The 13822-nt window shown below is 44.9% G+C and overlaps 1 protein-coding gene and 1 non-coding gene across 5 annotated transcripts in view; both read left to right on the forward strand.

Moving 5' to 3' along the window:
* Positions 1-564: 564 nt before the first annotated feature.
* The window catches only part of ARMC9 (armadillo repeat containing 9), a 184634-nt gene continuing 171376 nt past the window's right edge, over positions 565-13822 (forward strand). For all 4 annotated transcript variants that reach the window (XR_006058866.2, XM_060410505.1, XM_015093598.4 and 1 more), the window contains exons 1-5: positions 565-650; positions 2400-2487; positions 6778-6903; positions 11303-11473; positions 13084-13239. Coding sequence is in view for 3 of the 4 variants with exons in the window: in XM_060410505.1 (XP_060266488.1) it covers positions 2437-2487; positions 6778-6903; positions 11303-11473; positions 13084-13239 (504 nt within the window). In the remaining variant the exon portion in view is untranslated. The remainder of the gene's footprint in view (positions 651-2399; positions 2488-6777; positions 6904-11302; positions 11474-13083; positions 13240-13822) is intronic.
* On the forward strand, positions 12512-12623 carry LOC114113315 (U6 spliceosomal RNA). Its single transcript, XR_006058997.1, has one exon. It is a non-coding gene; the product is annotated as a U6 spliceosomal RNA (small nuclear RNA).

Here is a 13822-nt window from a genome sequence, read left to right on the forward strand (position 1 = left end):
CCTTGGCCACCTGATACAAAGAACTGACTTATTTGCAAAGATCCTGATGCTGGGAAAGATTGAGGGCAGGAGGAGAAGGGGACCACAGAGGAAGAGATGGTTGGATGGCATCACCGACTCAATGGACATGAGTTTGAGTAAACTCCAGGAGTTCGCCGCGATGGACAGGGAGGCCTGGCGTGCTGCAGTCCAAGAGTCGACACGACAGAGCAACTGAACAGAACTGAACTGAAGGCGGCTCCTCTGGAATGGGAATAACGACGCCCATCTATTTCCATTCACACCACACTGCAATCTCTTGCCAGTTTATTTTCCAGCCTGATTGGGCTTATCCGCAGGGCCAGGCACAATATTTGTGGAAATGAGCCAATGGGAAACTGGAAAGGAGGACGGGTAACTTGGCTCTGCAGCGCAACATCCACAGCCGTCACCGCTCCGCGATTCCCAACTTCACTTCGGACGCCTGTAAGCTTCGGAGCATAGCCTCCCAGGCTCCGCCTTTCCTCCCAGGATGCTCTGCACAGGTCGCGCCCCGTGATTGGCTGCTCTGCTTCACGTGGTGCCAGGCTGGCGGCGGTGGTTGCCGGGGCGACGGCTGGAGACGTGGAGGCCGGGCCAGGTAGGCGCGTGCGTCCGCTACGGAAGAACAGGTAAGTGCGTCCTCCCCGCCTCGACATTGCCGGGAGATCTCAGAGCCCGCCGTCCCCGGGCGGGGAGGAATAATGATGGGCCCGAGGGCCGCGGCTCTCCTGAGCCCTCTTCCCAGAGGAAGACCCCGATGAGCCAACTCAGCAGCCGCAGCCGGATGCCCCGACTTTTCGCTTGCTGTCCTGGACTTTTTTTCTGGCGCGGGCCTGAGGCGGCTGCTCGGACATCCCGAGGACAGGCCAGCTGCTTGCCACAAGTAGTCCCCGATCTTTGCTCCAGTGAGCCGGACAAAGGGGGCCCCAGGTCGTCCAGTTGGGTAGTGGCGGCACGAGAGGGTGGCCTGGGGCTTTTAGATCCATCCCTTCCGTTATCCATCAGCCAACCTCTCTCCCCAGGCACCTAGGTTAAATCCAGATTTGTTCCAATCTAAGCAAAAACAGGATGCTTGCTATGCAAATTCCTCCTCCAGACAAAAATGCCTTAGTCTTGCCTTTATTCAACTAGCTCGTAGGCCCTAAATCCTTATCTATAGAAATTCCGAAGCTGCCACTGCAACCCTCAAAAGTGACTGAAGAAATTTTCTCTAGTTTTTGCATAAAGTAAAGCTGTGGTTCTCAAACTTGGAACGTGCATAAAAGTCATCGGGAGAGACTGTTTGAAGTAGTTTCTGGACATTATGTTCAGTAAGATCAGAGTGATGCTAGGAATTTTCATTTGCACAAGCATCCCAGGGGATTCTAATTCAGATGGTCCAAACTTTGGGGTAATACTGTGTAGTGGTTAATATCAGTGTGGATTTAAATTTCCACTTTGTCACTTATTAGTTGAGTTCTAGGGAACACCTCAACCTCCCTGGGCCTCAGTTGCCTCATCTGTAAAAGGAGAATATAAAAAATATTCATCATTCAGGTTTATTGTGAAAATTAAATATGAAGTATTTTGCACATTGCCTGGCATACGATAGGTCCTCAGTAAGTGAGCCTATTATGATATAAAGGTGTACAGAAAATTCTGTACTTTTTAAGAATGTCAGGGTAATAGAACACCCAACGATGGCTCATGTTCACTGAGAGGTGATCATAACAGAATCTTATTCAGATGATGGTCATGAAAAACTCTGACAAAGTGATGTTTATTAAGCACAGAGGTCAGCCAGGTGAAGAAAGAGAGGGAAAAAATGTTGCAGGCAGAAAGAACAATATGCGCAAAAGCCCTGAGGTAGGAAGAAGCTTGATTTCCCCCTTCTAAGCAACCTCACATATTCACCCATTCTGGGGATTAGGACACAGGCAACTTTGGGGGCCATTATTCTGCCCACTACAGCTACCTTTTTTTAAAGTGATAATTTATTTATGTATTTTTTGGTTCTGCTGGGTCTTCATTGCTGCGCAGGCTTTTCTCTGGTCGAGGAAGCAGGAGCTTCTGTTTGTTGGGGTGCTCAGGCTTCTCATTATGGCGGCTTCTCTCGTTGCACAGGCTCTGGGCACGCGGGCCTCAGCAGTTGCAGCCCTCAGGCTTGGTATTTGCAGCCTCTGGAGTGCAGGGTGCATGGGCTTCAGCAGTTGTGGCTCATGGGCTTAGTTGTTCCGTGGGGCGTGTGGAATCTTCCCAGACGAGATGGAACCTGTGTCCCCTATATTGGCGGGTGGGTACTTACGCATTGTACCACCAGGGAAGTCCCCTACAGCTCTCTTTTGTTAATTCACAGATGATTGAAATGAAAGCCTTTGTTTTATGTTTTTGCCTTGCAGAGATTTTTGCTGTGAGAATTAACAGTATCTGTTCAATATGGTAGACGTTCTGGCTCATGAATCAGAATTACTTGGACTAGTGAAAGAGGTATGTTTCTCAAAACACAGGTCACAGAGAAAGAGATCTTGAAAACTTGTGACGCTTGTATTTTACAATGCAACAAATTCTATAATGCCTTGTAATGTTTATATCATTACATTACTGTTATCTGTTTTCCATTTTATAATGTTCAGTGTGTTCATAATAAGCTGAAATCTTAAAGCTGCTTTTTAGATTTCCTTTAAAGAAAGTTATACAAGCAATACATGCTCGTGGTAAAAGATTCAAACAGTACAGAAGTGTAAACAGTGAATTCTCCTACTCTGCTCCTGTAGTGACCATTATTAATGGCTTAGTATATTACATTTCTAGACTTTTTTCTTTGAGTATTCAAAATATATTCACATGACTATATAGTTTATTTTACAAAATGTAATGATACCATGCACATTGTTCTGTAGCTTATCTTTTTTAAAGATTTATTTATTTTTAATTGATTGATAATTGCTTTACAATATTGGTTTGATTTCTGTCATATATTATTATGAATTAATCATAGATGTCCCCTCCCTCTTGAACTTCTCTCCCTGTAGCTTACCTTTTATCTGTAACAGTCATACAGTATAAACATCTTCCTGTGTTCTGCCTCAGACTTCTGAATACTGTAGAGTATTTCACTGAGTGGCTGTGTCATCATCTAGTTAACTTGTTGCCTATTAATGGACCTTTATGTGCCCTACACGGAAAGTTTTTGAAGGATAGGCCTAAGCCTTATGCTTTTTGATATTCTCTACAGCTTTTAGCCGGCTTCCCAGGTGATCCTGCAGTAAAGAATCCACTTGCCAATCAGGAGACCTAGGTCGGGAAGATCCCCTTGAAAAGGAAATAAGAACCCACTCCAGTATTCTTGCCTGCGAAATCCCATGGACGAAGGAGCCTGGCAGGCTACAGTCCATGGGGTCACAAAGAATCAGACAGCACTTAGCGACTAAACAACAATAGCTACTTTAATCCGGGGTCTGGCATAGAGTTGATGCTAAAGAAATGGTTGCTGCTATTTTGGTGTGTGACTGGAGCGTCCATCAGGCATGTAGTCACACGTGAGGGACATGGTCCTGGAGCAGGAATGAGGCATCCACCATAGGGATGCAGCTTTGAAATTTGGTATGATCATGAATAAATTTTCAGAGGCATCACAGCAGAGGGTGGTGGACAGGGCCCAGAGATATAGCCAGTGTGAGAGGAGGTGGAAACAGAGAAGTGTGACTGACACAAACTGAGGAGACGGGCAGAGAAGTGGAGAGCAGCAGCAGTAGTCTGTGTCACTGCCATAAACCTCTCTGTGTGTGTGTGTATGCTCAGTCCTGTCTGACTCTTTGCCACCCCATGGACTGTAGCCAGGCTCTTCTGTCCATGACGTTTAAAGACGAAGGGTGATCCTTAGTGCCCGACTTGAAGATCACAGATGGTGTTTCCCAGGTTTAATGACTTACCTTTCTTCTTAGGGACAGGCATTATTTCTAATCCCTGTTGCAGGTAACAAATTCCCAGTGACCTACTAAAGCCTTCTGCCAATCACTTTTGCTTTTTTCAGGCTGCTGCACATATTATTTTCTTTTCTTTTTTTTTCATTTTATTTTCTATTAATAATTATACTGAATCTTACAACTTACATTTTCCTTCTAAAAGCACATTTATTTTATGTAAATGAACATTTTCTCCTCTGATCACAAGATGGTGGAGTAGAAGGATGTATGCTCATCTCCTCCTGTGAGAAACTAACCACTGAGCAGCCATCAACAGGAGGATGTTGGATCCCACCAAAAAGAGACACCCAATGTCCGAGGACAAAGGAGAAGCCCTAACAAGATGGTAGGAGGGCTGAAATCACATTTAGAATCAAACCCCATACCCTCCAGAGCCACTTGAAGGGCTCAAACAAAACAAAACCTTTATACAGTGTGCAAAAACAAAACTGGGGGCTGACTGTGGCTCAGATCATGAACTCCTTATTGCAAAATTCAGACTTAAATTGAAGAAAGTAGGGAAAACCACTATCCCATTCAGGTATGACCTAAATCAAATTCCTTACGATTATACAGTGGAAACAATAAATAGATTCAAGGTATTAGATCTAACAGACAGAGTGCCTGAAGAACTATGGATGGAGGTTAGTGACATGGTACAGGAGGTGGTGATCAAAACCATCCCCAAGAAGAAGAAATGCAAAAAGGCAAAATGGTTGTCTGAGGAGGCTTTACAAATCACTGAGAAAAGAAGAGAAGTGAAACGGAAAGGAGAAAAGGAAAGATATACCCATCTGAATGCAGAGTTTCAAAAAATAGCAAGGAGAGGTAAGAAAGCCTTCCCTAAGTGATCAATGCAAAGAAATAGAGGAAAACATTAGAATGAAAAAGACTAGCGATCTCTTCAAGAAAATTAGAGATACCAAGGGAACATTTCATGCAAAGATGGGCTCAATAAAGGACAGAAATTGTATGGACCTAACAGAAGCAGAAGATAGTAAGAAGAGGTGGCAAGAATACACAGAAGAATACACTGTACAAAAAAGATCTTCATGACTCAGATAACCACGAGGGTGTGATCACTCACCTAGAGCCAGACATCCTGGAGTGTGAAGTCAGGTGAGCCTTAGGAAGCATCACTATGAACAAAGCTAGTGGAAGTGATGGAATTCCAGTTGAGCTATTCCACATCCTAAAAGATGATGCTGTGAAAATGCTGCACTCAATATGCCAGCAAATTTGGAAAACTCAGAAGTGGCCACAGGACTGGAAAAGGTCAGTTTTCATTCCAATTCCAAAGAAAGGCAATGCTAAAGAATGTTCAAACTACCACGCAGTTGTACTCATCTCACATGCTAGTAAAGTAATGGTCAAAATCCTTCAAACTAGTCTTCAACAGTACATGAACCGAGAACTTCCAGATGTTGAAGCTGGATTTAGAAAAGGCAGAGGAATCAGAGATCAAATTGCCAACAGCCATTGGATCATTGGATCAACAAGAGAATTCCAGAACACTTACTGCTACTTCACTGACTACGCTAAAGCCTTTGATTGTGTGGATCACAACAAACTGGAAAATTCTTTAAGAGATGGGAATACCAGACCACCTTACCTGCCTCTTGAGAAATCTGTATGCAGGTCAGGAAGCAACAATTAGAACCGGACATGGAACAATGGACTGGTTCCAAATTGGGAAAGGAGTACATCAAAGTTGTATATTGTCACCCTGCTTATTTAACTTATATGCAGAGTACATCATGAGAAATGCCAGGCCGGATGAAGCACAAGCTGGAATCAAGATTGCCAGGAGAAATATCAATAACCTCAGATATGCAGATGACACCACTCATGGCAAAGAGGAATTGAAGAGCCTCTTGATGAAAGTGAAAGAGGGGAGTGAAAAAGCTGGTTTAAAACTCAACATTCAGAAAACGAAGATCATGGCATCTGGTCCCATCACTTCATGGCAAATAGACGGGGAAACAATGGAAACAGTGAGAGACTTTATTTTCTTGGGCTCCAAAATCACTGCAGATGGTGCCTGCAGCCATAAAGTAAAAGACTCTTGCTCCTTATAAGAAAAACTATGTCAAACCTAGACAGCATATTAAAAAGCAGAGACATTAATTTACCAACAAAGGTCTGTCTAGTCAAAGCTATGGTTTTTCCAGTGGTCATGTATGGATGTGAGAGTTGGACTGTAAAGAAACCTGAGCACCAAAGAATTGATGCTTCTGAACTGTGTTGTTGGAGAATACTTTTGAGAGTCCCTTAGACTGCAAGATCAAACCAGTCAGTCTAAGGAAATCAGTCCCGAATATTCATTGGAGGGACTGATGCTGAAGCTGAAGCTCCAATACTTTGGCCACCTGATCCGAAGAACTGACTCATTGGTAACAACCCTGATGCTGGGAAAATTGAAGGCAGGAGGAGAAGGGAATGACAGAAGATGAGATGGTTGGATGACATCACCGACTCAATGGACATGAGTTTGAGCCAACTCTGGGAGTTGGACATGGACAGGGAGGACTGGCATGCTGCACTCTGTGGGGTCTCAAAGAGTCAGACCCGACTGAGTGACTGAACTGAACTGAAATGAACATTTTCTATGATACTGTCTTTCTAGGCTTTTGGTATGTATATCAATAAGTAAATTCCTGATCCCACATTACTTCTCCAAAGATGACAGTTAATTAATCCCATTATATATTTGTGATAATATTGAGCTGATACAATTACATCAAAGACAGTCACTTTGTTGATGTTAGAACAGAGAAATGTATGCTCATTTATGCTTTTTTTTTTTTTACAGTATTTAGATTTTGCTGAATTTGAAGACACCTTGAAAACATTTTTGAAAGAATGCAAAATAAAAGGAAAACCATTATCTAAATCTACATGTGGCTCTTTAAGGGACCCCAAATCATTGAAATTCCAGGTAACATTTTACTTTTTTGATTTTCGTATGTAACCAAAATGCTCCCAACTTCTAAAATACATCACCATTAGAGAAGGTTGGAATCATTTCTGGGGACCTGGGCAAAGCAACTTGTTAGACTGTGCCGACGTTTATGGATAAACAGGTGATATCATCTTCAAATCTCTGGAGAGATTTCACATCCTTTCTTGACTGACCTAGAAAATGAATGGCAACACAAGGTTTTTCCATACATATTTCTTGGTAGGAAGAAGAAACCACACAATGCTTAAAAACAGAGACAAATGTGATCCCCACCCTGAGGAAATTTAGGTTATTAATTCTAAGTACTGGGGACACTATGGTGAACAAAATAAAACAGAATATCGGCCCTCAGGGTGCTTGCCATCTAGTTTGGGGAGGTTGGAGGGAGCAAGAGCCATATACAGGGCAGCACTCTGTCAAAGGAAATCCTGGGTGGCTGGGAGCCCCTGGCGGTGGGCTGCAGAGGGCAGATATCAACTCTTAGGATCAGGAAGGACCTTGAAAGTCCTCATTTCAAGGACTTCCCTGGTGGTCCAGTGGTTAAGACTCTGTGCTCCCAATACAAGGGGCACGGGTTTGATCCTTCGTCAGGGAACTAAGATTCCACGTGTGCGGCCAAAAGCAAAAAGTCCTCATTTCAGTCATTTGATTCTGCATCCCGTTCAAAGGTAAGGAACTGGTTCACCTCGAGTACGACCCGTGACAAGAGAACATACCATTTCCTGAGGCAGCTTGTTTCAGCTTTGCCTGATAATATTTTTATTTTTTGGAATTAACAAATTTTATTCTCTTATAACTCTCTTGTTCATTTTCCTAAACACTACAAGGAGTGAGGCTAAGTCAGTATTAAACAAATCAAATTTGAAACGGTAACCCATAAAACATGATTTGATTATTTTAATAAATTTGTTTCAGTATATATACTTCCAAGAAAAATCAGAGACTGGGTTTGAGAGTCCCACCGAGTTGCTGACTCCTCCATGACCTGGCATGGGGTACCAAGGAGCAGGGACACCATTGGCGTGGCCCAGGGAGTTGGAGTGGGGCTGTGCCCCTGCCCAGTACCCCTCCAGGCCTTGGGCATCTGGGTGCCGAGCCTGCACCACTTCAGACGCGGGCTCCTCTGTCAATCCTGCACCAGGCAGCCTGAGGCTTCCTCCCCACCCCAGAGCAAACTTCAGAACAGGAGAAGAGACTCTGGTCATCATTAGACATGTAAACAGAGGCTACTTAACTTGAAAGGTCTTGAAACTTTCTGATTGTGAGAAGCCTGTCTTTTCTGCCCATTCAATAAACAGCTGTGTCCCACCTTTATAGATTTTCCAAATGAAAATACCTGGAGCGGTGGCTTAGTGATACTTGCCAAGTGTCAGTGGCCCTCAATAGACAAAATTTCCTTAATTACAGTTCTGTAAGAACCTGTGTATATGGGTGATTATTGCTGCTAGGTCACTTCAGTCATGTCCGACTCTGTGCGACCCCAGAGACGGCAGCCCACCAGGCTCCCCCGTCCCTGGGATTCTCCAGGCAAGAACACTGGAGTGGGTTGCCATTTCCTTCTCCAATGCATGAAAGTGAAAAGTGAAAGTGAAGTCGCTCAGTCGTGTCCAACCCTCAGCGACCCCATGAACTGCAGCCTTCCAGGCTCCTCTGTCCTCCACTGTCTCCTGGAGTGTGCTCAAATTCATGTCCATTGAGTTGGATTGCTTTATGTGTAGATATTATTTTAAATTCAGGGGTCATTTTTTAAAATTTTTATTTATTTTTTAATTTTTCTTGGAGGATAATTACTTTACAATATTGTGATGGTTTTTGCCATACATCATTGTGAGTTGGCAATAGGCATACGTGTGTCCCCTCCATCCTAAAACCCCTCCCACCTCTCTCTGCACCCCATCCCTCCAGGTTGTCACAGAACACCAGCTTTGGGTGCCCTGTGCAGGGACCATTTCCAGGTTCGGAATATGGTTCATAAATTGGGAGTGTCGTGGCACAGCAAAGGTTTGTGGTCCCGGGTCTACAAATGCAGAGTCTAGAATAAACTGTAGATGGGCCATGTGATGCGTAAGCATACTTTGCCAAACCATGTTAAGAAAACACTTGACCCAGGCTTTAAGACACCCTCAAGAGTCTGTACACAGTCTCTGGACCTCACGGGAGAGTCCTCCCCTGGGTGGTCCTCAGAGTTTGCTCAGAGCTCAGCAGACTTGAGCCTGGGGCGGGGCCAGGCCCCAGCAGCACGTCCCTCTCACCTTTGTATTAGGAAGTGACAAGAACATGGGATCCTCTGGCCAGGTCCCCCCAAAGAGGCCATTTAGAAGAGGTAGAATTTCACTGTGGGGCTTATTTTGAAAACGTCTGAGTTTCTTTCCAGTGTAAGCCAGTCCCTTCCCGAGTGAGGTAATATTCAGAGACCATCGTTCTCGGTCACATGACACAGAGAACATTTTTGCAGGGTTCGTGTTGGAAGACTCCTTATCAGAGAATGTTTCTGACTTAAGGAAAACCAAACACAGCAACCCTGTTCTCTGTAGGTTTCTATCTTATGTTAAAAAGCTCGATTGTAAACAAATAGAATATGTTACCTTAAAAAAAATTTACAGAAAAAAATATAAAATTATTAAAAGCATAAAAGACCAGTGACCCAGTAATGGTGGTAAGTAATGGTGGTGGAGGATGGGGGAACTGGAGATTCTACAGAAAATCTGAAAAAATAATCAGAAAACTCTGAAAAAAGTTTCTGCAGTTGAGCCCAAAATGGAGGTCTGTGTATTGTGGGCATTTGATACAAAAAGGAAAACAGTGCAGGAAGCTCTCTTGATCCTGAAGGCAAGCATGCGTGCTCAATAGTGTCCCACTCTTTGCGACCCCATGGACTGAAGCCCGCCAGGCTCCTCTGTCCATGGGATTTCCCAGGCAAGAATACTGGAGTGGGTTGCCATTTCCTCCTCCAGGGGATCGTCCCGACCCAGGGATCAAACTGGCATGTCTTGCATCTCCTGCATTGGCAAGCAGATTCTTTTACCGCTGAACCACCTTGCCTAAATCTGTAAAGGCACACAGCAGGTGGTGGTGGTGGTGGGTCAGTTGTCGCTCCTCCTGTGAGACAGGTGATGTGCTGACTGCCACATCCTTTCTCCAGAGTTCTATGTCTCAACCACCGCGTGGTGAGTCAGGCCATGGGTTCTGCCCCACGCCGTCACACTGGCGCAACCCCGAGGTTGGCCTGGAGCCGGGCCTGTGTTTCTCCTTCCGTCTCCAGCCCAGGCGTCCTATTCCTGGACCTGGAGGCCCAGGCAGTCACTCTGTGGGGGAGCTCAGCTCTGTGATCACTTTTTGCCCTGCCCTCTCCACCAGACACACTTCAGACAACAGCAGGCCCGTGACAACAGGCAGTCCTACCTCCCAGGCCTGGGATTGACCGCTCCGTGTGGCTGAACTCTTGGCTGCATGCCACATCTTGGCAGCTGTGGTGTCAGTGACTCCCTGTAGATATGAGGTCGCTCCGCTGAGGTCTGGCTGGGCTCTGGGTCCGAGCCATTCTCATCAGTCTTAGGCGGTGGGTCACCAAGTCCAGAGGGCGACCCGAGTGTATTCTTGTGCTGGTGGAAGATTCCTTCCATTTCAGAGACCTTCACCATTGCACCTGTTCTTCAGTGAAAGCCGCTGAGTCGTGTCCGACTCTTTGTGACTCCATGGATTATACAGCCCATGGAATTCTCCAGGCCAGAATACTGGAGTGGGTAGCCTTTCCCTTCTCCAGGGGGTCTGCCCAAACCAGGGATCGAACCCAGGTCTCCCATATTGCAGGAGGATTCTTTACCAGGTAAGCCACCAGGGAAGCCCAAGTATACTAGAGTGAGTAGCCTATCCCTTCTCCAGGAGATCTTCCCGACCCAGGAATCGAACCAGGGTCTCCTGCATTGCACGTGGATTCTTACCAACTAAGCTACCCAGGAAGCCCTCTGTTCTTCAGTATGCTCAGATTTGATGTTGCAGAGCAGTGGAAAACCGGGGCGGTCTGCAGGAGCGTCAGCCAAGGCAGTCTGAAGCCCTCTGGATCTCTCTTTTTCTATCCCTCATCTCTGAAAAGGAGACTTGATTTTGCTCACACTGAAATGATGGAGTATACGGGGGTCTAGGACGAGATGGTTGGATGGCATCACCGACTCAATGGTCCTGAATTTGAGCAAGCTCTGGGAGATAGTGAAGGCTGGCGAAGCCTGGCATGCTGCAGTTCACAGGGTCACTGAGAGCCAGAAACGAATGAGCGACAACAACAGCAAGGCGTCGGGAGGGTGTGAGATTCAGGGGTGTTGGGAGACATGGCATCCCTTGTAACCAACCGGGCTTCACTCTGATGTCTTCTCCACAGAGGGATCTCCTTGCCGCGTTTGACAGTGGAGACCAGAAGGTGTTCTTCAGGCTGTGGGAGGAGCACATCCCCAGGCCCATCCGGGATGGCGACTCTCTGGCCCAGAAGCTGGAGTTCTACCTGCACATCCACTTTGCCATATACCTTCTGAAGCACTCCGCAGGCAGACCTGTAGGTTCACCTTGTGCTGGGGGGTTGGCCCGCAGGGTGTGCTAAAGGAGGATGTTAGCCGTTACCTTTTGCAAATGAGGATTAAGTTAGTTTTTCAGCCCTTTTATCATATTGCTTCTCAGGAGTAGGCCTCGTATGTCCCGATGAATGCTTTTTCTATCTCATTCCCAGCAGCTTCTTTTCTAATTTGTATGGAAAGTTAATCATTTCTGTAATGAAAGCTATGTCCTCGTTTGCTTGACTATCTCAAGATGGGTATGTCTAAGAGAATGCATCTTTAGACCACATTTTCAACCAGAAGATGAATTTAAGCTTAAACAGTGGGAAAATGGTGTGCCCATTTGTGAAAGTTTGAGTGACGGGTTGAATTGAGCTTCTGCTGTCTTTTCCTGGAGGTGTGAAAGAGAGGGGAGCAGACACAGGCTGCTCCGGGGTAAACCTTGGGGTGTGGAGGGAATGACAGAGGGGGGCCAGCCAGGCTGACATCGGACCATCTGCCTTTGTTTTGTGACTTCTCCATGTCCCGGCTACTCCCCTGAGGACCTGTGTTAACTTATTAACATGTCCGTGGCCACAGGAGGGGTCAGAGTGGAGGGAGCAGCTATATAGCAAATTGTAGTAGCTGTTCTTGGAAGGCTGTTCCTAAAGATGGTTCTCAGGTGGGTGCCATCGTGGGAGAGTTTCATTTCCCTTGTATCTGTTTTTACTAGTTTTTTCTGTTTTGTTATAAGATTTTTAAAAAATCAATAAAAATTTTAAGTCCAGTGGGCTTCATGGTATAGGTGAAGGGAGATAGATCAATGAGAAGAACTGGCCTGTGTATGAGGCTGTGAGGGACCTAACAGGTGAGGCCAGGGAAGACCTTCTCCTTGAGGCCCAGGGGGAGGTGGAAACCTGGCGGGGGGGACCCGGCTTGCCTGGGGTTACACCCAGAAGTAGTGAAGCTGGCAAGCTCACTTCCTGGTTGGCTTAATAAAAGAAGGTAATAATGATATGGAAACTGCTGTTTCAAAAAACTGTTCACCCTTAAGTGCTTGCTTTGGCAGCACGTATACTGTTAAAAAAAAAAAAAATTGGAATGACACAGTGAAGATTAGCATGGCCCCTGTGCAAGGATGTCATGCAAATTCGTGAGGAATTCCATATTTAAAAAAAAAACAAAACTATTCACCCTTAAAAACCTTTCCTAAGGAAATCACAGGAATGCAGACAAATATTTTTTTCTGCCTCTGTACTATGAAAATGATGTGCATATCTAATAACGGGGGATTGGTTAAATAAATTATGATAGACCCACAAGATGAAGTTTTGTCATGCCATTAAGAAAGATGTTGATGAATTTAAGGATATCAGAAAATGGTAATGATAAAGTGAAAAGGCAGCGCTTGGACTATATATATTATACATCCAGTTCTCTGATATTCCTGGCAGTTTCATGAAGGGGTGAAACAGGGGGTAATGTTCGGATGAGTGGAGACAGCTCGCAGGCTGGGCCAGGCGAGGAGGATGCCAGCAACGTGGCTGGAACCGAGGGATCCTTGGAGGGACGATGGGTGAACCGGTAAGCCGGTGTGAAGCTGGAGATCTCAGACATCCTCTCTTCCTTGCAGGACAAAGAGGACCTGGATGAAAGGATTTCTTATTTCAAAACCTACCTGGAGACCAAAGGGGCGGCCCTGAGCCAGACCACGGAGTTCCTGCCTTTCTACGCCCTGCCTTTTGTTCCCAACCCCATGGTGCACCCCTCATTTAAAGAACTCTTCCAGGTAAGCGACTGGCTCCAGATCTTGGATCCTGGGCAGCACGGCAGTTCCACCTTTTATACGCTGGTGATTTCTGAAGGATGCGGTAAAAAAACACTGAATTGTGCATATGTTGTATTTTGAAAGAAGGTACAGGTAATTTGCTTTAACAAACTTTTCTTCTGCTGTAAAATGTGATTTTGTTGTTGTTATTGCACCAAGACTTGTTAACTCAGACTGACAAAATATTGTAAAATATACTAACCTCTTCAGTCATTCTTTGTAAACTTTTGCAATATTGAAACAATAACCTATTCAATTATAATGAAAACTAGTAGCCAGAGAAAAATCTAGGCTACTTTACACAATCACTGGCCATGTATATTTTGATTTGTGTTAAAATTCTCATTTACTTGGTATATATTTGATTGTCTGATTTTGTACTACTTTATTTCCATCAGACTATTTGTCTATAGCTCTTTTAATTGTTATCCCCTCATTTTACTTGACATTTTAATATAGTATTTATAAATAAAATTTACCTATTAAGGTAATTTTTTGTTGACTTACTAAAATTAATACATCCCACTGAGAAGTTTATTGAAAT

This window comes from Ovis aries, chromosome 2 (assembly GCF_016772045.2).
Source record: "Ovis aries strain OAR_USU_Benz2616 breed Rambouillet chromosome 2, ARS-UI_Ramb_v3.0, whole genome shotgun sequence".
Classification (NCBI taxonomy): domain Eukaryota; kingdom Metazoa; phylum Chordata; class Mammalia; order Artiodactyla; family Bovidae; genus Ovis; species Ovis aries.